General features: G+C 44.5%; 1 protein-coding gene across 1 annotated transcript; it reads right to left on the minus strand.

Annotated features, from left to right (window-relative positions):
* Window positions 1–9,786: 9,786 nt before the first annotated feature.
* LOC135375898 (uncharacterized) lies at window positions 9,787–23,818 on the minus strand. The gene is made up of 6 exons (XM_064608531.1): window positions 23,623–23,818; window positions 22,949–23,050; window positions 20,662–20,799; window positions 19,267–19,386; window positions 16,904–17,041; window positions 9,787–13,136 (listed from the first exon to the last, which is right to left on the minus strand). Exons 1-6 carry the CDS (start codon window positions 23,816–23,818, stop codon window positions 9,802–9,804), a joined length of 4,029 nt encoding a protein of 1,342 aa, XP_064464601.1. The 3' UTR covers window positions 9,787–9,801.
* Window positions 23,819–24,070: the final 252 nt, after the last annotated feature.

A 24,070-nucleotide genomic window follows, 5' to 3' on the forward strand; every position in this document is an offset into this window, starting at 1 on the left:
TTTCGCGCGACGGAAACTGATTCCGTCGTAGTTTCGGAACTCCGGGCCCTTTCTGCTGGCCCGGGAAAAAAAGACTCGTATGAGCTAGAGAGTTGCAACACACTGCATTCGCTTTCTCATGTCAACGCCCACAACTTCACAGTTGACATCGCCGGTGTGATCCTCCTAATTAAAAAGCTAGAAAATTAAATTAATTAATTAATCAGTTAATTGTGCGACAAAAAATACTATTAAATGCTCCAGGTCACTGGTAACACGATGCACTTGGTTTCATTCTTCTGCGATGATTCATTATTTTTTAAAGGTGGGGTCAATCTTAGATGGAACACCCTGTATACTTGTGTCGCACTTAGTTTTGTAACCTGAAGAAGTGCAGTCTCTTGCTCGAAAGTTCTTGTTCAAATAAATCTTAGTTGCTCCTAACCGTTTTTCATGTTACGTGTGTGATTCCCTCTTTCCGGGCTCCTTGACAGTGTTTCTCTTTTTTTTTTCCCCTTTCCGACGTATTTAAAAAATTCGGTTATTAATTGCAATTTAGCACAACATGGGTAAAAACTGCAAAATTCATGCATATTTGCGTTACATCCATATGACTATTGGAGTAAGTTGGAGCACAGGAGCAACTTTATGGAACTGCTTTTCAGGAAAATTCGGGTTAAAGGTCAAGCCCTGACTATACAATGTTCGAAGTCACTGAAATTAATTACCAAACATAAAAAAATGCTGCTTTGCCACTCCCTCTCTCCAGTGGGAAAGGTCCACTGCCAAACAATAAATGGATGACAAGGTCACAGTTTCTTCGCATTTTTGTTTTTGTGAGAGGGCAACAAATCCAGTCGCTACCAGCAGATTAACCGAGCGTGATGCTATCACTATTTCGTCGCTCTGTTGTTGGCAAAAATTTTCTGCGGTAAAATTGGAGTGGCCATGTAACTGCTTTTGTTTATTTTTGCTAAATAATTTCAGTGAGTTTGAGCATGCTATGGACGTACTTTGTGGCGAACGTGAGTGCTTTCTGGCTTTAGGAAGATAAAGTGAGGTTCACTAGCAAATTTTTAGAAAGTTCAATTCAATAAACTAGGTTTTGCGCAACTGAAAATTAATCCGAGTTGCATCAAATGATGGCAAAAGTTGTCTCAGTTAAACATTGACCGTGTAACATTATGGCTTTTTTTTTTGTTAGAATTTTTGGACAGGTTACTGGGGACACCTTGCATGCCAGCGAAAAGTAAGCTAGTCATAAGTCACTTATGTCATCCTTGCCACTTACATGTTGTTGGTTTTAATGTTGTGAACCTTTCGTTGAGCACCCTCGATATCACATTTGTTGCTTTAACCTGCGGCATGTAACCTTGTTTTGTCCTCACTTTTTTCATGGGGAAAAAAACAAAGTTTAAAAAGTATGTGCTTGCTGAGGAAGGAAGGATGGGAGTCTTTTGGGAAAACTTCATGTAATATTGTGTGCTGTGCATTTTATATCATACAACTCATACAAATATAAGCTAGTCACAAGTCATTTAATATGTTTTAATCAAAACGGTTATGTCTGTTGTTTGCTAGTTGCTTTCAACAAATGTACTTGCCATTCGACTTTCATTAATAAAATGTGTTGGAGAACAATGCTAAAGCTCACTTACATATCTCCTAGTCGCTGCCGTCCGTCGAGCACTACAATATACCTGTATACCATGCAATTCCATGTCTTGACAATTCTGATGCTCCTTCTGTACTTGGTTCACAGTCACACATCCACCCTCCCACGTTCCTATATGTTTATTCCTGTGCTATGTCATTTTCGTTAGGAAGTGTACGGCACACATTACCGCAAAACTGCTTGTACTTTTGGAGCCCAACATGTAATGTTGATCCACCTGTACAAGCCTACGATACGGTGCATTCCACCCATGCCTACGAAGCCTCTGACAGGACAGCCAGGCACTTTGAGAACCCTTCCTGGTGTTACAGATGGGTTCAAGCAAGAGGTTTTCAAGTGATCATCAGCCATGATTGTAGGTCCAATTTTGAGCCGCCTTTCTGTACTGTTTGCTTATATGGTGTTATTCAATTGCAGAAAAAAACAGGTGTGATGCCAGCCTTTCGGGGTGGAAGCATGGAGCAGCTCCTGAAGCTTGCAGTGGCCTTGCGCATTATGAAGCTTGGAGAGTGAGCCAGTTCTATTTGTTATACCAAGGTCAAGCCTCGATGAGAACGTTATACCGACAGATCCTTCTGCCTACTGTGTCCTCGGTATCCATTTGTACGTCGTGACAAGAGCAGCATTTGTCACAGAGAAAGTACAATGTACGGAGCCAAAGATTTACAGGACTTCGTTCATGCATAGAGTAAAATGTAAAAATATGCCCGTGTCTAGATCAGCGTTAACATAATTTGTGTGAACACCAGTAGCAATGCAAAAGAATAAGAGAAGAACAATGAGAGCATGCAGTGGCTATGAGGAGCGCTTAAGAAGCAAATACCGAATGAATGCCAGTGACACAGTGTGATTCCGTCTCTGTTCTGTATTTGCATGTCCGAAGTGTTCTGGTCATGTTATGGCTGTGACAACCTTCCTGCAAACCTGGATCCTTTTAATCAATAAAAGTGTAACTATCCGCGAACATTACTTTATTTCATGCCCGTTCTGTCATGCCCATTCATGCCGCGTCATGCGTTGAGGGCGGTACGCAAAAGGTCGTCGCCTTCCGAGAGAGGATGAGGAGGGCAGAGGAGGCGGTAGTAACCGCGACGAGCATCGACGAGGAAAATGAAACCGCACGCGATTCATGTTTTAACCCAATTGCTCCATACTGCATGATGAAAAACAACAACGACGACGCGATGAACAAGTTCGCTCGACTTAATGAAAGGCGATCATGCACGCGCATTGGCCCTGACGTGAGTTTCTGAGGACCACGTGGTTTCGGTATCGCGCCAGCGTTTGGTCTTTTTGCACTATAGGGCAGTTGGTTTTGGAGGCCATTAACAAAGTGAAGTATAAAAGTCATGTCATGGATATCTTTTCAACCATAGCATATAAAAGTGAACGGGCTCCCATGCGTACATGCTTTGTGCACCTATGTGGTACTGCTGACGTGTCTCGGATGATACGTATAATCGAGATCCTACGTTAGCAGCTGTTCTTTTTTCCCTATGAAACGGTTTCGCATCATATGCCATCTTTGCACAGAGAATTGCACCCCCAGAATGCTGCAAAGTACGCATCATATCTGGGAACCTTAGGCGCTGCGTGATGTCAGCGTTCCTTGAGCAGGCAATATAGCTGCAATGCAGAATTGACAGGCAATCCGATTTTCCGGCTTGTGGAAACTGCTTCCTGATGCTTTTGGCAATCGGGAACCACATTCCCGTTTTCAGAACAGCCACCGGAAAACCGCATTGCGGGTCATTTCAGAATTGCAGCCATTGCCTGTGCAAGGACCGTGAGGTCACGTGACGCCTGAGGTGCTCAGGTTTGACGCATACCGTGTGGTATTTTTGGGTGCAGTAAACGGTATTATAAGGGTAGCAAAACAGCCCATAGAATAACCGGTATCAAACACCGCTTAAAATAAGGGTCAAAAATTTGACGATTTTTTACGCTTACTATCCGTCATCCTTGTATGCGTAAGGTGTTGACCCTTAGAATATGGGTCAAAAATTTGACGATTTTTGACTCTTACTATCCGGTTTCTTTCTGAGAGTGTATGCGCTCTCACTTCCAGCTGCAAGGCTAGCTGTCACTTGTGTGTTCAAGCAACAATTCAGGAAAAAAAATGCTGGCGCCAGCATATGGGGCGGATCCAGATCGGGAAGGGCCCATTAGATCAATCATATTCCATCAGTACATCAGTCCATCAGGATGACGAGGGTACATCCTTGTTTCCAGTTAGGGATGCTACCGTTCGTCATGGCGTCGGCACATTCTTGCGAGATTGTTTGACTTCATTTATTCTGGGCGTTTGAGTTACGCCCTGTGTTGCTTTATAGCGCTTTGAACAATATACAGCCTGCTGCAATGTTAACTTTAGCTCTTCGACACCTGGAAGGGCTGTTGGAAAGCCACCACACTGGCACTAAGTGGAACTACTGAGAGAGTGTGTTGTGAGCTATTCCACCCATGGTTCAGGATGCTTGTGGAGCAGCAGGCTCTCCGCTCCGAGTGCGCGGAGGAGGGGAAGGGGTCTTCTCGACTAACACTTCCGTGCATGAGTGGGATAGCGCACAACGCTCTCTGCTCACAGTACTATTCGCGCACCGATAGGGTGACCAACTACTCCGCAAGTCAGTCGACGCGTTAAAATTAACATTGTAGCAAGCTGTAGCAAACGTCCCAAATTCTCACTCTTGCTAGTGTACATAAATTTACGAATCTGTGATGTCGGGTGTACTTTTTTTTTCCTTCGTTGAATATTTTCAATAAAAAAGCTGCAAGAACAGCAAAAGTTTTATTTGTACACGCAGGTTATTCGGCAAGCTGGACATCCCGTAGGCCAGCGTATCTAACAATAAGACGACTAAGCCGAAATTAATCAATTCGCACAGATGCTTTTGGAAAGTGCAAGATAACATAATTAGATCCAGTTATTACTCAAAGTCATCGTTCTTATGAAACAGTTCGGAAAAGCGAACGTACTTTAGGATATCATTTAGCAACGTTCGTGGTGAAAAATAATCAAAACCATGACTTTATTTTGTAATAACGGATGCCTACTCACTTTTAGAAATGATATTTTATTGTTTATTGATGGATTTTGCTTCATTAGTTGTCCCGTGGTGACAAACTCGTTCAGTGGCTTATGTTCCCTCGACCGCATAACGCGCCTGCACAAAATAGTGACTAAAAAGAGGAACAAGAACAGGCTCTGTACATACGAGGACCATATGTACGATATATTTATACCTGAGGAACATATACTTAACAGGTCCAAAATGAGTTAGGTCCCGTATCATACATATTATTTGAACTTGTGGGAACGTAAGAGATGGAGCGGCCCCACATTATAGAGGCCGGGGGCATAGGGGGCATATCATTTGCATTGGGGTTCCCCATCACGTAGGTTCTGGGAACGAACGCTTATGGAGCCCGACGGGAATTTTTAGATGCAAAGTGTGGGAATATTATGCTCAAGACAGTCACGGTGGGCGTTCGATTAGGAGGAACCGCGCGACTCCTGCGGAATAACTACCAGTACATTTTCTATACACTGCGCACTGACAGCAGCTCCGTAATCAACCTTTCAGATGGAACGCCTTACAGAAAGCCAGCACAGGCTAAGGCATGTTTTGCCCAAGCTATTCCTCACACAATATCTGCTCATAGACGCCAAGTGTGTTTTTCACACACATTTGTGCTATAATGGCATCAGAGTTGCCATTCAGAATTTAAAATACATGATTTTCAGCTAAAAAAAGATATCCTGTATCTCTAGGCAGTAACATACGTGACTACATTTAATTACAATTTAAATAGTTAATTTATTTATTTATTTAATACTCTTAAGACGTTCATTTTGCCCTATTTCTCTGTGGTATATACAGCAGAACGACATGTGTGTGTAGACAGTGGCCAACCGAAGGCCATGCATTAGCCGACCAAGGAACCGAACCCACGCGTGAAAGGCGACATTTCGCCAAGCTCGGGAGGGTCATGGCTATCTTGGTTTGCCAAATTTGTACAAACATTGGATCACAGCTGGCTCCATGGATCACTCTATGACTCTACATTACCTCGGCATCAGTTGTCATGAAGAAAACCCTTCTGAACATAATAAAAGTACAATGATTTTTCTTTTGGTTCGTAGCATCCAAGTTCCATCATGAGCTATATCTACCCCTCTGGAACGCTCGCAAACATTAATATCTCATCTTCTTAGAAAGACACATCAGAGAGACAACTCAATTGCTGCAAATATTTATTACCGAAAAATGCTAACATTGAATGCGGTATCAATAAACAAACGCGAATACAATTGCAATATTATTGCGGGCATTATATTGTTGTTAATGCTATTATGAATGCGAATGATGTCATTTTATAATGAAGTGTGATCCTCAGATGGATAGATGATATGAATTTATGACATGCCACCTGCAACTGTCATTTCGTCGCACGTGGATTCCATTCCGTTCGACAGCAAGGTGACGACATTGTAAATAAGAATATCAATCGAGAACGGCACCGCGGTACAAAAATGGTGAGATTGATTAGAAGAGTAGATGACGACGGCTAGAGCGCAATGATTTAGCAGCATGGTATGACGACAGAAAGAAAGGCAAAAACGCACAGGTAGAGCGTGATGGAACATCTGTGATCACTATACCGTTAAAAAAAAGTGAATGGCCCAGAAGGAGCTTCAGCACATGGATGTTACCAGCATTACGGGTTTAGGCAGTGTGTCCACAAGCAGAGGCTTCTTAATCTTTGAATGCGGTTGCAGTAACTTCATCATGTGAATGTTTTTGATGCTCCCGTCGAGTGGCAGAGCCCTATCCGCATCCACAATATGGAAGTCCGAGTGGAGGATAAGCAGCTTCAATAGTTTTATACGTGAAACGCGCATTTCCCCATTCTCTTCATCATCATCGTCATAATCATAATCATCACCCTCTTCCACTTCTTCTCCTCTCCCTCCTTCCTCCTCTTCTTCTTCACCTTCATTTTCATCTTCCCCTTCTTCCTCTTGCTGTTTCGGCGTTTTGCATGCATCCAACAATAACGGTCTGTTCTGGCTGACGTCGCTATCAGGTGCATTTGTGTAGGGTACAAGGAGCTGCATCGATACCCAGTCACCTCGAAGCACACTTTCATGCCACGACGTCCTTTTCACCACTGTACGAGCGTTCACATCAACATGGGGAAGAAGCAACTTCTTCGAACCTTCTTGTCTTGAAACGGCGCGAACTCGAAACACACTGTCGCTAATATGTTTCAAGGAGTGGGGGAGAAGCATCTCTACGACATGGCAGTTGCCTCTGCACATACTCACAAACAATGGTTCGTTTAGAGGTTCGTCAATTACGGTGAGAGGAAGGAGAAGCTTCGCCGCTATCAAGTGCCCATTACGGCTACAGTATCCCAGTGGTGTATCTCCGTTTTCATCGGACTTGTTAACTGGGGTGAAGGAAATGAGATATTTCAGTACATCCTCCGTCTCAGTGCTTTCAACACACTCGATGAACTCTGTCACACTTATACTACGAGTCGTGAGTAGCGAATGCGGAATGGATAGCTTTCTCAGCAACGGATGTGGGCAGAATAACTCGATTATGTCAGTGACTGCGACGCTCCCGTCGAGTGGGAGGGCCCGATTTGCATCCGCAATATTGAAGCTCGAGTGGAGGAGAAGCAGCTTAAATATTTTGACATCTCCAACGTTCATTTCCCCGGTATACTTATCGCTTGCGTTCGATGATTCGCGACTGCCTTTCGACACTTTGCAAGCATTCAACAGCAGTGCCATGTTTATACTCATGTCACTGTCATGTCTATCTGTGTACGGCAGAAAGAGCTGCACGAAGCCACCTCGGCGCACACTTTCATGCCACGCCGTCCTTTTCACCACCGTACGAGCGTTCACATCAACATGGGGAAGAAGCAACTTCTCGGAACCGTCTTGTCTTGAAATGGCGCGAACTTGCAACACACTGTCGCTAATATGTTTCAAAGAGTGGGGGAGAAGCATCTCTACGACATGACAGTTGCCACCGCACATACTCACAAGCAATGGTTTGTTTAAAGGTTCGTCAACTACGGTGAGAGGAAGGAGAAGCTTCGCCGCTATCAAGTGTCCATTACGGCTACAGTATTCCAGTGGTGTATCTCCGTTTTCATGGGACTTGTTAATTGGGGTGAAGGAAATGAGATACTTCAGTACATCCTCCCTCTCAGTGCTTTCAACACACTCGATGAACTCTGTCACACTTATACTACGAGTCGTGAGTAGCGAATGCGGAAAGGATAGCTTTCTCAGCAACGGATGCGGGCAGGATAACTCGACTATGTCAGTGACTGCGACGCTCCCGTCGAGTGGGAGGGCCCGATCTGCATCCGCAATATTGAAGCTCGAGTGGAGGAGAAGCAGCTTAAATATTTTGACATCTCCAACGTTCATTTCCCCAGTGTACTTATCGTTTGCGTTCGATGATTCGCGACTGGCTTTCGACACTTTGCAAGCATTCAACAGCAGTGCCATGTTTATACTCATGTCACTGTCATGTCTATCTGTGTACGGCAGAAAGAGCTGCACGGAGCCACCTCGGCTCACACTTTCATGCCACGCCGTCCTTTCCCCCTGTGTGGGAGCGTTCACATCAACATGGGGAAGAACCAATTTTATCGCGTCCGCCCATCCGAGCGTAACGACAGCTGGCAACACGATGTCGATACTATGTTTGAACAAGTGGGGGAGAAGCACCTCTCCAATACGACGCTTGCTTCCGAGCACACTGCGCAGCAATGCTACGCTTTCAAGTGCGCCAAATGCTGTAAGAGGAAGGAGAAGCTTCGCCAATGTCAAGTGTCCATTACGGCTGCAGTACTCCAGTGGTGTACGTCTATTTTCATCTACTGTGTTAATTGGAGCGTAAGGAAACAAATACTTTAGGATATCACCCTCTCCGGCCTTTGCAGCGTAATGGGCAGAGATTGCTTGTCTTATGGCACTGGATGAGTCTGACAAATGAGGAAGAAGCAGTTTGAAAGTGGCAAAGGGGTTTGTACACCTGATGCCAATCCACAGAGCTGTTTTGGCGTCGATGTTAAGGGAGCCGGTGTTCGAATGAACAATAAGGAGTTTCACAATGGCAATTCGAGCATTACATTCGTAATCGTTCTCCTTCTCGTTTTCTACGTCATCCAACTGCCGATCCCTGTAGAATCCACTTTTATGCTGCGAATCACTGTCGTCAACATCCATGAGAAGTGGTCTGATATCTTGCATGTCCCTTCCGTCAACATCAGTGTGAGAAAGCATCAGTCTCACCGCATCCAAGTAACCAAAGCGCACGCTTGCTTGTAAAGTCGATGTGCCTAGATGCGTACGGCGATCACTTTCATCACTGTGAGGAAGAATAGCTCTCGTCACTTCAGTGCGTCCCAGAGCAATGCTACAAAGCAACAGGTCATGTTTAATAGAGGATCCAGTCCATAAATGTGGGAGTAGAACGTCTACAGTATCAGAATTATGCAAAGATACAACGTGGCACAGGCTTATACACCGTGGTGGCCCGGGCTTAATTTCAGAGGCATACCAAACGTGATCTGGTTCTAAAGGGAGTAGATGCTTCAGGATGTCTGTGCAACCCATGAAAGTGCACGCCTGAAACGGTGTATCGCCAACACTATCACGTACGTTAAGTGCGGAATAAGGCAGGAGCAACTGGACAATATCAAGTCTATTCAACATGGCACTTTGGTGTAGGGGGTACCCTGCCATTCATTCTTAATACGATCAATATCCACAGGGGTATGCACTGCGGCTTCAGAAAGGCTGACGTTTCCCCTGAAGGACTCTGGTGGCCAGGAACACCATTTACTTTTGCAAAACTCTCTAAGCAGGACAGATAAAAGTCCCTTGAGCCTGTGGTAAACGACATCGCGTAAAATAGAACTATCGAAATCAAGTTGAGTGGTAATGTTGTCGTACGCCGTCGGAATTTGATCAAACCAGTTGATAGCCAGACCGACACTACGGGAACACAAAGTGTCTAGCCTTTCCCACGAGCGAGTCTTATCGGCGTACATGAGAGGTGTCATACCTAACATATCCTCTTCTGTCAGTGCTTCGTTAATCGGAAGCCACTTTAGAAAGCCCTGATCACCATGCAGCGCAGCGACGTGTAGAGGTGTTCTTTTGAGACCGTCGGAGAGCAGTCACATTCTGCAGCTCTTTTACCGCTTTCAGTGTCGTTGTTCATAATACTGCTCTGTAGTGCGTGTTGCTCCGCTGCGAATCCATCCAAGAAAGTCAACATGCCCTCATAGCTAGATTGTCCATACAACCTGGAAACGATACGTGTGATGTCTTCACGGCTTCTAGCATCCACTTTTTGTACCCTCTTGAAGAGCGAATCTGCTGCGAAAAACTCGGCGAAGCTCTGATGCACAAAGCGAGGCACATCGTTGCTCAGTTCCTGTATCAGACCGTGTTTTAGCCTGTTCTCCTTGACACACGTCGTTAGCTTCCCACTGGGTTCCAAGTCACGGGACTCAGTTTCACTTAGCAGTCCCTTAAGGACGTCCTGGGAGAGAACCGCCTTGAGTGCTAGACGACCATAGTCCTTGTAAAATTTCGACTTCAACCTCTTGTCATCATCTTGGACGGCGGCTATTCTTATATCCTCATTCTTTTTTTCTTTGCGATATCGCAGGTATTTGTACTCGACAAACAACCTGTACACGGATAACAGAAAATAGCAATTATGAGAGTTCAACATACTTTGCACCAAGTCGTAGCAATCGGGGTCAGAAGTTTCTCCTCGCCCCACCTCGGCCATCATTCGGAGAAGAAGAGGATTGCCTAGAATGGACCTATCCTTCATTCTAACCTGGTGAAGGAGCTTTTCGAACCTTTTGCCACTGGCCTGAGTGTTACTGGCCGGAGCCAATAGAGATGAAGGCGTTTGATCAGTGTATTTCTGCAGAAATTGCACTTGGTCGTCCTCGGAGAACGGACTCATGTGGAAAGACACCACGTGCATTTCATCTTGAATCGAATTTGTACATATGGTGCGTGTGAACAGCAGTATCTTAGAAAGCTTTGCTTTCACCAAGACCTTCGTGAGATCAAGGATAATTTTCTGGCTAGTCTCCTGAATTTCGTCAAGGGCGTCGAAAATGACCCACACGTTAAACGGACCTCCCTCAGTGACGCTTTTCTGAAACAGTTCAAACTCTACTCCGCTTGTTGATACGCCACACAACTTCGCGAACGGTATGAAATTAATTACACCAGTTTGTCCACTGTGTATAGTCATAGCCTCTTGCACCTGCGAATAATTACTGACATGAATCACCCATGCTTGCTTGTCTGAGTCCTTGATTTTTGTGCAAAGCCGGGTCGCCAACACGGTTTTACCCGTTCCTGAGTCTCCGGACACAACGATGACTTTCTCACTTCTTTCATGTAGAGAAATTGCTGAGCAGTTTTCTTCACCGATCATGGGAAGGTGACTAAGGGCGCCATTTGATTCTCTCCATATGAAGCATCCATCATCGAATTCTAGCAGGTGGACTGTCTTCCCCTTGTAGTATTCCATGTCAACAAGATCATTGTAGTCACCGTCGCTGTCCAGAATGACGATTTCCTCGAACTTGTTCAAGGTGCTCATTCGCTTCAGAGCATGCCGTTTTGGTAGATATGACCGAAGTGTTTCCTCTTCGCACCCGAGGATAGCGAAAGCGTCGTGCCTTGAACGTTCTTCGATCTGTTTCAAATCCACTTTTACGGACCTTCGACACTTTTGTTCAATGTAGCACTTGCTTACATTTTCGCTAAGTGCCTTCAGCTGTGGACCAAAATGTAGAACATTTTTTCTGCACAATGTTAGAAACGTCTTCTCGTCGCAAATTTTCAAAAACCAATTCGTGTCTAGGATGAGGTGAATATCAGAGTGGTGGTCGGGAGCCTGAAGTGCAATCTTTGACTTTTCGACAATTGCTCTCTTGCACTTTGATGTGACATTCTCATAACTAGCACACCGTATGTCTTCGTGAACTTCGCTCTCAGATAGTGCTATCTTCTCAACCTCTTGGCGACAGTGCACCAGGTTGGCTATTGACGTCAGCAGAATGGCGTTCGTGCCCGTGATGTGATGCAGATATTTCCAGTACTTGAGAATGCGTTCGAGGTCAGCTTTGCCCTCACACGACAGCAGCAAGAAGCTGCACTTGTTCTCGTTTAGAATGGCATATGTTTCCTGCTTCAACTGCGATGCCTCGAGAAACAGATAGGAAACACCTTCCTTTCTCACGAGATCATTAACCATTACTTCGAGGAACGATAGATTTGATGCTGCGAGGACAACAAACGGCTTACGTACAAGAACACTGTGGTCAAGCGTTGTGTTAAATTCTATTTTCAGATCCTCTGTTGAAGACGCCCTCCCTAATTTTCCGTTGAACTCCCTGATTTCCTCAATGTCCTTTATAGGACAACCATTCCGTATGCACTGTACCATATCAGGGATGACGTGCTCTTTGAAGAACTGATAAAGCTTCGGGACTTGTTTCCTGAGAATTTTGTCGCCTTCTGTAGGATCAAGAGCAAGAATATGAGGTACCCGAACAATAAGTTCTGCATCCTCATTTTTGTCTTCCTCATTAAATACCCATTTTAAGATATAATGCAAGTCTTTTCTAGCTTTAGCGTCCTCCAGGATACTTGCGTAATCTTTTCTTCTGATTGCATCCGTGTGCCGGTAGGGCTTTGCTTCATTTCTGTATACCAGAGAAAGAGCAAAATGACATAGCTCGTGGACCATGATCCCTGCGACTTCGTTTGTGCGATCATTCGTGGCCTGCGTTGGTCCGCCGCGGAGCCCTTTGGCTCCTACAAAGATTCTTTGCTTTTCTGGATAAGCTATCCCGAGGCATTCACTGCCGTGGCCCGTCATGCACTGGGTGTGCTCTCGCTCAAAGTCCAAGAGAATACTCAAATAGGGGGCCCTTGATACTACGTTCAACACGGGCCGGAGTAAGTCGCTGCTGTCGAGAGCACGATACAAGTTATCGAGAACTTCGTCAAATCCTTCACGAGCGGATGGGCTCTTCGATCTGCTCTTGAGGGCATAGATGTGAGATTCTTGGGATTGGGTTACGAAATTTTCTTGTCGCTCGAGTTCGGACTTTTGGAGATTATTCAAGCCCCGAAGACAATCACTTTCGGCAGTGTTCTTGAATACACATTTCTCCGACAGCAGAAGGGCATAGACGTTAAACGCGTTCTTCTTCACAGCTCGATGCATAGCAGACTCATCCGTATCTGGATTGAGCCACATCTTTAGCCACGGTTTTTCCTGCATATACTTTCGCACTTGCTCGACGTCTCTCCTGTCGATGGCAGAATGCATCCCAGCTCTGTCAGCCGCAGTCTCAGGAGATCTGTCGACCAGTATTGGTAGGCGAACTTGCGATGTGCCTGGAAAACGTGTAGTCGAAATGTAGTAAAACGCCACAAGTCAATCACCATAACGTTTGCTATTAGATTATCTCTGAAAATCACTGCATCGCTTGCGACCCCATTGACGAATGTAGGAACTCCCCTCGAACGCGCCACAGCCTTGGTGGCAGATGCTCACACACGTCACCCATACGCCGTGGAAGCACATGTTCCTCTTAATCCGGAAGCATTAGGAGCGCGGATTAGGAGGAGGAATGGAAAAAGCTGTTGTTAAAAAAAAAGTTGAAGTTAACTATAATGAATGTCAGACATACGTAATTAGGAGCAGACTTGTGGATAGTTTTTAGTGTCCTTCCCCTAACATGTTGTCGATACCGATTCTGAAAAACTCCGAACCTCTTGGATACTTGTGCAGTTCAATTCAGTGACAGATAAGTGGCAGGCAGGTCTGCTTCGCTTGCTTGTTCCGACAACGATTCAAGAAGGATAAATACTGCGTTTTTCCACTACCCACTCGATGAGAGGTAGGCCAGTTCCCATTCCATTCTGCCGCTTAGCATAGCATAGCACCACACCAGTGGCGTAAACACAGCATCTCGGCCAGTAGAATTTTCAGTTTTCAGGTTTCTGATCGCTATTCTGAACTTTTTTGCTCAGATATGAGCACTCAACGCAGAGCTGCTTCAAAAAACCATCTGCATGGATACAGTGGAATGGATAAGCCACTCTGGGTGCTTGGAGCATCATCTTTCGGCATAGCAGCTGCACAAGTTGCTTTCTGACGGGTCAACCATAACCCTATACAAGCAGCAAAAGATATGGACACGTTCTCTCTCATGCTGGATCTGTGAATGTGTGTACCAATGCAGCCAATGTACTTGTTGTTCTACTGTGAAATCATCCACGTGAGATATCGCTATCAGTAAATCCAAAGTTGCTTTGGCATACCACTCGAACTTCAGAAACACTGTTTATGTCATATTCGTGTTCGGCGCAGATACAGAGCTTCGGCTATTTTCACTTTGTATATGTACTTGCTAGCTTGCACTGCGGCATCCAGAGGTGGCGCCATCACCGTGGAACACTGACGTCTCGCCGAGACGCACTGTTAGTGCCGACCCAAGGTCTTGTCGCTTCCCTACGCCAGGCTGACGAGTCACAAGTAGGACGAAACAGCTGTACTTGGCTGGGAGTGCACGGTCAAATTGTAAATATATGCTCAACGTGCAGCTAGAGAGCTTCGGCTATTTTCACTTTGTATATATATATATATATATATTTATGTCTACGTTTACGTATATATATATATATGCGATATATATATATATAACGATGCGCAGCTACCCAGGGCTGACGAGCCGCAAACACGGCGAAACACGTGTCCTCTGGTGCTGTCGCATCGTTCCATGAGTATCCTTGAGTATATATATATATATATATATATATATCCCGAACGATGCCAATCCCGAACGATGCGCAGCTACCCAGGCCGACGAGCCGCAAACACGGCGAAACACGTGTCCTCTGGTGCTGTCGCATCGTTCCATGAGTATCCTTGAGTATATATATATATATATATATATATATATATATATATCCCGAACGATGCCAATCCCGAACGATGCGCAGCTACCCAGGCCGACGAGCCGCAAACACGGCGAAACACGTGTCCTCTGGTGCTGTCGCATCGTTCCATGAGTATCCTTGAGTATATATATATATATATATCCCGAACGATGCCAATCCCGAACGATGCGCAGCTACCCAGGCCGACGAGCCGCAAACACGGCGAAACACGTGTCCTCTGGTGCTGTCGCATCGTTCCATGAGTATCCTTGAGTATATATATATATATATATCCCGAACGATGCCAATCCCGAACGATGCGCAGCTACCCAGGGCCGACGAGCCGCAAACACGGCGAAACACGTGTCCGCTGGTGCTGCCGCATCGTTCCATGAGTATCTGTTTTTCTGCGTGCAGCCATAGAAGCCATGTTAATCTGTAAATTTGAATTACCAACACATCTAGTATCATTTATTTGTTCCTTTAATGGCTTTTTCCCCTGCATTATAATTCGCTGGCTTGCACTGTGCCATTGAGGAGTGCTCAGTCACCCTCCCAGGTGTATATCGCTCGCTGAGTGACCCCTGGTTTGCCAATTCGGAACGATGCGCAGCTACCCAGGGCCGACGAGCCGCAAACACGGCGAAACACGTGTCCTCTCGTGCTGCCGCATCGTTCCATGAGTAGCTGTTTTTCTGCGTGCAGCCATAGAAGCCATGTTAATCTGTAAGTTTGAATTACAAACACATCTAGTATCATTTATTTGTTCCTTTAATGGCTTTTTCCCCTGCATTATATATATATATATATATACAGGGTGTATGCTATAAAAGGTCAGTCACATTTTCGTGCCGGAAGTGATACGTCCTTGATGCTATACCTCTATCACGAAAAGACTTCCTCTGCCTCAAAATGAATAATTTATGCTAGAGGAACCTACGAAACGATTGTGGTTACCTAGCACTGCGTAACAAAATAAATATGACCATGCATTCTTCAACCTCCATCTATCGGCATTGCACATAGGAAACACATGAAGACGAAAGTTTCCGTGGCCGTGTTTATGTTATTACGCAGTGAATGGTAACCACAATTTTTTTGTAGGTTTCTCTGGCATAAGTGATTCACTCTATGGCAGCATAAGTCCGTCTCTCAAATAGATATAGTGTCACGCGCGAAAATGTCACTACGCCCAGAAATGTCGCACTATGTAGCATACGCCCCCGTATATATATATATATATATATGTTTATAAGTCCCAAACGTCGCCACACCAGCATTGGACAGCCGCTTCGGCCTTATTGGGCCTTCATCAGCAATCAGCAAGCGACATTTTATTTATATATATATATATATATATATATATATATATATAGAAGATTATATATAAGATTTAGGGCCAACGGCAGTCTGGGGTGGCATTCATGACGTGACATATTGTAATACTACTAGCCACTCTGAGCTCTACAGGTTGCCCACGCTAACCGCAGAAGTGATCGTTGATACATTCGTGATCGTGAGCTTGCTTCCTCATGCTGGTTAGAATGAGAAGAACACACCAAGCAGATTTCCTTTGTGAATTTCAGATACAAGCGGAAAAACAGCCTTATAACGTCGTACTTAAGAATGGTCAATGCGTCAAAACGGGTCGAGCTCCCCAGTCCCTCTTACCCGCGTACTTTGTTCCACAGACACTTCACTCTAACGGCAACACGGTAACATGGCGGCTGTCAGTGATAACAAGATAACGGGCCTTTTACATATAGGCACCGGACTCAGACTCGCACCTATCCAATCTAATTAATGAAAAGCGCTAAAACCGCAATGTCAGGGATATAAAATGAGCCAATCCAACTACGATGAAGCTGTTAACCTGTATTCGCGTCTATTCACTGGTAATCAATAGTTTGAATGCCTTAAATGACTTAGGCTAAAGTAGCAGGATTGGTTAACCGTTGCCCTTTCTGTACCGCGTAGCAGCTGCAATAGCTACACCACTTTGCGGCGTGCCCTTAGTAATTGCCATGAAATAACACCCAGTGAGTCAATGAAAGCGCGATTTTTGCCTAGCAAGCACGAGAGCAGCGCCGACGCGTCGCTGTTACGTCACGCACTAAACTGAGTCTACAGGGAATAATATCATTGAGTGGGCAAGTGTGTGCAACACGATGTGCAAGAAAACGGATCCCTTCCCTCAAATTTGGTGGTCATTCAGTTACCTGCGTGCGTCGTCCATTCTTCGAGTACCTTCTTGAGTTTCTTTACATGAATCGGCTTCCTGGACATCTCTACCCCGTCGATGACCTCATGGAACTCTTCGCCAGTCAAGTCGTGAAGCTGCTGCATATCGTCTGCGCCTATGGGAAATTTCAACACTGGGATTAAAATCATCTGAGGCTTTATGAATACAACTTATACGAATGCGTCGCATGAGGGTTATTATACCCACATTTGTACGTGTTACCGAAAAAAACCACTACTGCCCTTACTAGTGATCTCCGAAGAAATTAACGAAATGGGTTACTTCGTCAGTCGAGCGTGGATTTCCATGCAAATGAGCGTTTCCTTTCTATTTTGCGGTATGCTTTCGTATCCGAACGAGGAACACAGTAGATACGCACTAGGCAGTAACGGGGACAGAAAGGACCAGACGAGATTACTTGAGTTGTTTTTTTCTTTTTTGCTGGGGTGTAGGGTTCAATCAACAAGGTGACAGCTGGACTGCACGAACTTCGTAGATTTACCATCTAGACACTAAAGTCCAAAGAGTAAGTGTCTCTGCAATGTCCGCAAGAAATGTAATCCACTTAATGCGGAACCTTTTCCTTTGTAAATGTCATCAAAACTGTTTTGTGGAGTTTTAAGTGCATACGCCATCATGCTATATTATTTCATAGTGCACAAACCTGTTATTTTTCAGCGCAAAATACAATCGTCTCCGAATCATCGAGTATGAGCAATTTTTTTTTCAGAATTATGATTGATATAAATAAGGAATAAGACATAATATTTCGGGGTTTTACGGTGCGAGACACCTACTTAAGCAATAACAGCGGTCCCAAGAGGAACCAATGTGGCACACCGGAACCGATATTCACCGCGCTAGACTTACTGCCGCTAATAGCTTCAAATTGGCGTTTGAACGTAACGCAATTCGAAATGAAAGACACTATCTGTGAATTATACGATTAGCGTGGAATTTTTGCTATTCGCCAGCAATGGTACAGTGTGTCGAACGATGTTCTAAATTCTATAAATGCACAGTCCTTTCCTGAATAAGCGTTGAGCTGGGTTAAATAAAGATTGTGGTCTACAATACTACCGTACAACATAGAGGTTGTTGTTAGGCGTCATGAATGCGCTGAAGCTAATCGAATTACCCATATCAGTGATCTGCTGTAGGTCTGGCTGTTAGAACTGTGTTTTTCCTTTTTTTTTCGTTTGTAGATGGTATGTAGAATTATTATTATTAACCATAAACTGGTATTACGTTATGTGATTTGGCAGAAATGGTAAATTCAATATTCTCTGCTGTTCATTTGAAAATTAGAAGCATAAACAGCCATTTTGACGATCTTACTGTGTTGATTTCGCAAATTCTGAAGTGTGGTACATCGTTTGTTCCTTTATCTGAAAAGTGGTTATGTGATATGAATGACTCTCACTACACAATACACGGGTGTGTTCCTGAATTTTCACACCTGCTGATCATAGCCACATAGCCGCGAAGTTCTGTCACACACTTTTTAGATGAGCTGGACCGGGTACTGTTCACATGCTGGTCTCAAAGGTATAACGTAGTCTTACCGGAAGACTTAAACATTGATTTGATGAGCAGCAGTCCTACCTCAAAAGCATATAATGAGATACGTAGTACCAATGGTTTCCAACTAATCGTAGGTCATCCTACAAGATTTCCTGGCACCCATAAAAACAACCTTATTGGCCATATTATTACAAATCTAAACGAATTATTCTTAACACAAGGTGTGGCTGCTTGCGACATCAGTGACCACGAGCTTTATTTATGTAACGTGTAATACGACTCCGGTCAGCCATTTGGGGACCTTTCGATCGTTTTTCGATTTTGCTCAGGCTGAGCGATATCTGTCTTCAGAGATATATTCGTTTCCTGGTTGTTCTGGTGCCCAAGAAAAATGTTTTTTTTTTTTTGTATTTCGCAATCGATTATTACAAAATTATCTCGTCGGACACTTGCTACCAAAACGAAATACTCCGAAGAAATCTTGGGTACCTTCTAGTGCCCTCAAATCAATAAAACACAAAATAATATGTACAAAGAATGTCCCTCTCATCCAACAAACTTTGACTTGCTTACATGATATAAGCGATGCAATAATTTGCTTCGAAATCTGCTAGACGTTGCAAAGAAACAATATTTGGATCAGTCCATTGCTAAATGTGATGGTGACCAAAAAAAGTTATGGAATGTGGTTGAAAGTGTGTTTAGGCTCCAACGGAAAGACGGGGTCATGGATACACACTTAGAATAGCCTGCACAGACCAACAACCGCCATGTGTGTTTTGTGCTGCGCAAGCTGTGCTAATCATTTTGACTCACCTATTTCCAAGAATTTCTTCTTGTAACAGCCAAGTCCCGCTTGTTCAAGCAGTTGGCAAATCTCCGGTTGTTTTTGTTTCTTTGCCGGAGTGGGACTGGAAAATTGGACTGGAAAATAGGCTATTGGTCGGCACGTTGGAAAAATGATCATTGAAAGTGTATCTGTGCGTACCAATACCCTACGATTACCATTACCATTGAGAGTGTATCGGCTCATCTGTAGTAGTAGGAGCTTTCCCTAATACCGACACCCAACGAGGTAACAGTCGCAGAAACAGGCAGCGTTCATGTGGCGCAACGTTTTTGGGCAATTATACTGTCAGTCGGCCGAAACCAGGAACTACCCGCAAGCGGTGCTGCTCGCGTTCAGCCCCGGGTGAAACCTGTCGGTCAATGAAGGGAGCATTGCCACGTGAGTCCCTACGGCGTGATGTGATTTCGTTCGTGGGTTGATGGGCTAAAATATTGCAGCGTCAGCTGAGCAATATATGTTATTTTTATTTTTGCAAACACGTGGCAGAGATTTGTTAAAGGTGATAGTGGTCTTTCGGCGTGATAGATAGACGAAATACACCATCGGTTGCATTCGAACCCGCATTTTCCGATTGCAGTAAGATTAGGTAAGATTATCTGTGGGTGGAGCTACCGAGTCGCACGGGCACAGGCGGTCTCCAAGTGGCATATGGGACATTTTGTCATCTTGACGTGAAGCTCCCCGTTATGAACACCTCCGAGTTAGCCTGCATCGAGATGAAGCGCGCATTTGTGAATCCTCCTACGTTGCATTGTGCGTATTCGAAATAATGAACATTGAGTAGGTTATACTGGGTGCCCCATAAAACGTCTCATTGAATTCTAATAAAAAGCTACGCCACCTAGAATCATGCGATCAACGGCGTTTGTTCTTATTAGGTTTGTTTTTGCCGCCTCCTGATGTGAATGTCATGTACCATAAGTTTAACTATGTAAACATTTGACAACTCAACTCGGAAATTTTCAAAGTAAATGTCACTTTTTTACCCCACCGATATGAAAAGCGTGCCCAATTCACTCAAATTGATGATAATTGACAGTTATATTCACGAGCCATGCCATCGGAAAAAAATAGCTGAACATCATGCTTTCGAAGCAGCGGACCATAACGCGCGATGACTTTTTGAGCGCAATCGCTCTCAGTCCGACGATAGCCAGAACAGAGAGCGATAGTAAAAAAAAGTAACAGCTCCTAAAATTTGGACAGAGAGCATTATCCCAGGGTGAGTGAGCGTGTAACTTCTCAATCAACGAAGAAAAATATATCGACATTCTCTATGTCAACATGTTCGGCGCACGAATGTCAAGATGGAGTACACGAGGGCCTAGTGCTGTGCCTCAGTTCAATGGTGCGTAGCTCACCTGTGTGCCATCGCCAATGTGCCAGTGCGTTCTCCAATCTCATGACGTGAAATGTGTATTCAGCCATGCCAACACTGTCGACGACCTCTTGAAACTCTTCTTTCGTCGCATCAAAAAGCCGCTGCACACTGACCCAGCCTACGATCAAGTTCAACACTTACGTTAAACACGTGCGAAATCTCATGAAGACGATCTACTACTAGCATGCATTATAGAGCATGCAAGGCACTGCTCTACGAGTGAGATTTACTAAGTTCATTGCTCTACAAGTGAGTGAAATAGCCCCCTGGATTTATTTATGTATTGGTCATTAGTCTGATGATCGCTGAGGGGCATTACGTAACGGAGGTGGCACTGGCTACGCATACACTCCTATAACTCCAAAAGGAGACATATCAACAGGGTACTCTAGGTAATATGAAAACTCAACTATCAACAATCAACTATGCAAATTAGGGTATTACAGATTAATTTGCGAAAATTACTGACTGAAACATTAGAAAAGTTGTTCAGCTATATATAAAATACTAAATATACTAATACTATACACATACTGGTCACGTAGAAACTTAGCAATACAGCAGCACCAAGTAAATATAAAACACTTTATGGTGGTCAAGTACAGACGCACCAAACCAACACGAAGCACTCAAGTGAAACAGTCGGTGGCACGCTACAGAAAAGCCTTCTCACGGAGCTATTAAATTTCGGAGGATCTTTGATAGTGACGATGTTTTGTGGAAGCTCCCTCCAGCACTTGGTCATGGGGCAAAAAAACGAAAAACGAGTAAATAATGTAATCGTGGTTGCAATGTTTTAACTTAACCTTGAAGGTCCAGCCTCGGAGATGCTGCTCAACAAGTTATTGCTCCAGTGACTGTTATAAAAATTTTGAAGGAAGCGACCTCTTTGTTCGCAGAGCTAACGTAGGAAGGGATTGATCGGTTTGCATATCGGAAACACTACTCTGATTGTAGTAGTAATTTAAGAAGAATCGAGTGGCCCTGTTTTGTGCAGCTTCTATCGCTTGTCCATAGTTAATCTGATGAGGTTCCCATATCCCAGAAGCATATTCAAATTTCGGTATAGGAAGTGCAACATACATAGTATTTTTAACTAATGGTGGGCAATACGAAGCATTAAGACGCAGATGTCCGAGAATAAAGTATGCGCTCCCGAAAACTTATGAAAGGTGCTTAGTCTAGGAGATGACATGGCCAGGACAGCCAAATATGCAAACTAATGCAGAGTCCACGTGGTTAATAGCTCAAACTCTAGTTTCTTCGCCAAGATTCATAGTGACTTTGGTAGACGTTGATCCAACGTCATTTGTGCCAACGCGTGTCACGCACAATACGTAGGTGAAACGAGGTACTGTCTTTTCGGATCAGATTCCACAACCACCGGTCGGACTTTAACAAAAAGCCAAATCTTCCGGTTTCTCGTCATTTCAAACAGCCTGGTCATTCAATAAATGACGTCGCTCTTTTTATTCTTCAAGTGAACTCTAGCTCAGATAAAGCCAGGGAACAACGGGACCTGATTTACAAATTCCAATCAATCACTAACGAAGATCCCGGTGTACATTAAAGCTCAGGTACGCCGTTTTCCGAGTGTTACAGAATGAAATGGTACTCACACGATGTGTTCATAAGGGAACACTGATTATGTGTGCAAAATAGTTATCCCAAACTCCTCGCGGTTTTTCGAAAAAGTGAATTTTTAGTTTCACTGCCTGTGTCGACGACACATTCGTGCTTTGCCCGTGCTCCGGCTTGGCATGATATTTGGCTTGGTTTCGTTGTTGTTTGGTTTCGTTGGTAACGTTCTGAGAATCCATCCGTACAGGTAGACCTGGTTGAGCCCATGAACGTATGCCGTGCATAGTTTGCTCTCTTTTGGTACTTCTTGCCGTAGCACGTTTCCAGAATGTCGTAGATCGTTAAACTAACTTGGGAATGTAATTCGCGAGACGTTATTATCCTAAGCTCGTCCACAATTTGCTCACCTATCAGCTACCTTTGTCACGTTTGGTATCAGCACATGCTTCAAGCTATTTAGCTAAAATCGCATTGGAGGACGAACCACCCAACGCATATGGACGTCGCATAAGGGCTCGTGCTGTTTCAAGCCAGAGACAAAATGGTCCGACGTGTCCACACTGCCACTGATCTATTAAGGCTGGCTTCAGATAAATCGTTCGGCGAATCATTCAGAAACCATCGTTTTTAACCGTTAAAAAATAACGGAAGCATCTGCTGCAACACAAAGTCGCGTTTTGGCTCACCTTTCTCAATGAACTTGTTGTAGTAGGCGAGCAGATTCGCTCGCTGAAGTAGCTCGTGGAGTTCACGCTCCCGCTGGTTTCGCCCAATGGGCATCGTTACGGCTGCAAAGTAAGTTCATAGTAAGCGATACAAAACCAACGTGCGAGGAGTGAGATTTAAAATGGTTGGTCAAGATAAGATAGAGTCAACTTGCCAGCATAAGGGAACTGTCAATAACGGATACGTGAGCATGCTCGACCAGGAAGAGGAAGAATTTGAGTAGAAGGGCATGTAACATTTCGCCCCAACTTACCCGGAACATATTTAAGAGAAGATTCTCCGATACAATGAGGACCTGCGTCCCAAGCTTCATAACAAAAGGTAATAGTCGTGTATTACTTCGTTTGTGCGAATCCCGAAACGCGTATGGCTCGGAAATGCGGGAGGCATGACGGTCAACGGGTTTGAGGTCCACCATGCACATCTCTCGGGACTGAAGTCATGTGCTTAATTATTGGATTACATAATGAACACTGGAATTAGCTGGTCAACCGCTTTATGTGCAAGGCCGGATTTCTCAGCCAACGCCGATACCCTTAACCGGTTTTCAGTGTGCTAGTAATCACCGCTACCGAACGCTAATACGGGGTACACGAAGGTGTAGCCCTGTCTTCAAGTTTGGTGGTTCATTTACCTGACTGTCGTGTCCACTGGCCCAGCGCATTTTTCAATCTCTTGACGTGAAGTTGCTTTTCGGCCATGCCAACATGATTAGTCACTTCCTGGAATTCGTCCGCCGTGCAGTCACAAAGCCGCTGAACCTTGTCCCAGCCTAAGGGTAATTCCAAAAGGAAGGTAAAGGTTTGAAGACACGTGACTCCATGCGTCATATAAGTACTACTAAAACAATCTGAACGGGATTGCCTGCGATTACGGGTGCTATAGTAGACACTGAAAGGTGAGTGAACCCGAGAAATATCAGGAAGGATACCGTCGACCGCGATACATGGCGGTGCTCGCGCTGCAAAATGAGACCCGTGTACAACATTTTCGCGACAGAAAGACACCGAGTTCCGGTGTAGTAACGTCAGCCCGTCAGAAAGCCACTGAGTCCCATCCGCACACGGCCATTCCTCGCGGTT

This window comes from Ornithodoros turicata, unplaced genomic scaffold, assembly GCF_037126465.1.
Source record: "Ornithodoros turicata isolate Travis unplaced genomic scaffold, ASM3712646v1 ctg00000955.1, whole genome shotgun sequence".
NCBI classification, from domain to species: domain Eukaryota; kingdom Metazoa; phylum Arthropoda; class Arachnida; order Ixodida; family Argasidae; genus Ornithodoros; species Ornithodoros turicata.

Bases quoted from the DNA above. Each gene is read 5' to 3' on its own strand.
- LOC135375898 (XM_064608531.1), bottom strand. From the start codon at position 23,818: ATGACGCATGGAGTCACGTGTCTTCAAACCTTTACCTTCCTTTTGGAA. The intron at 20,800-22,948 runs GTGAGCCAAAAC...ACTTGATCGTAG, and splicing joins CAACAAGTTCATTGAGAAAG to GCTGGGTCAGTGTGCAGCGG. The intron at 13,137-16,903 runs GTAACTGAATGA...CACGTTTTCCAG, and splicing joins AGAATGGACGACGCACGCAG to GCACATCGCAAGTTCGCCTA.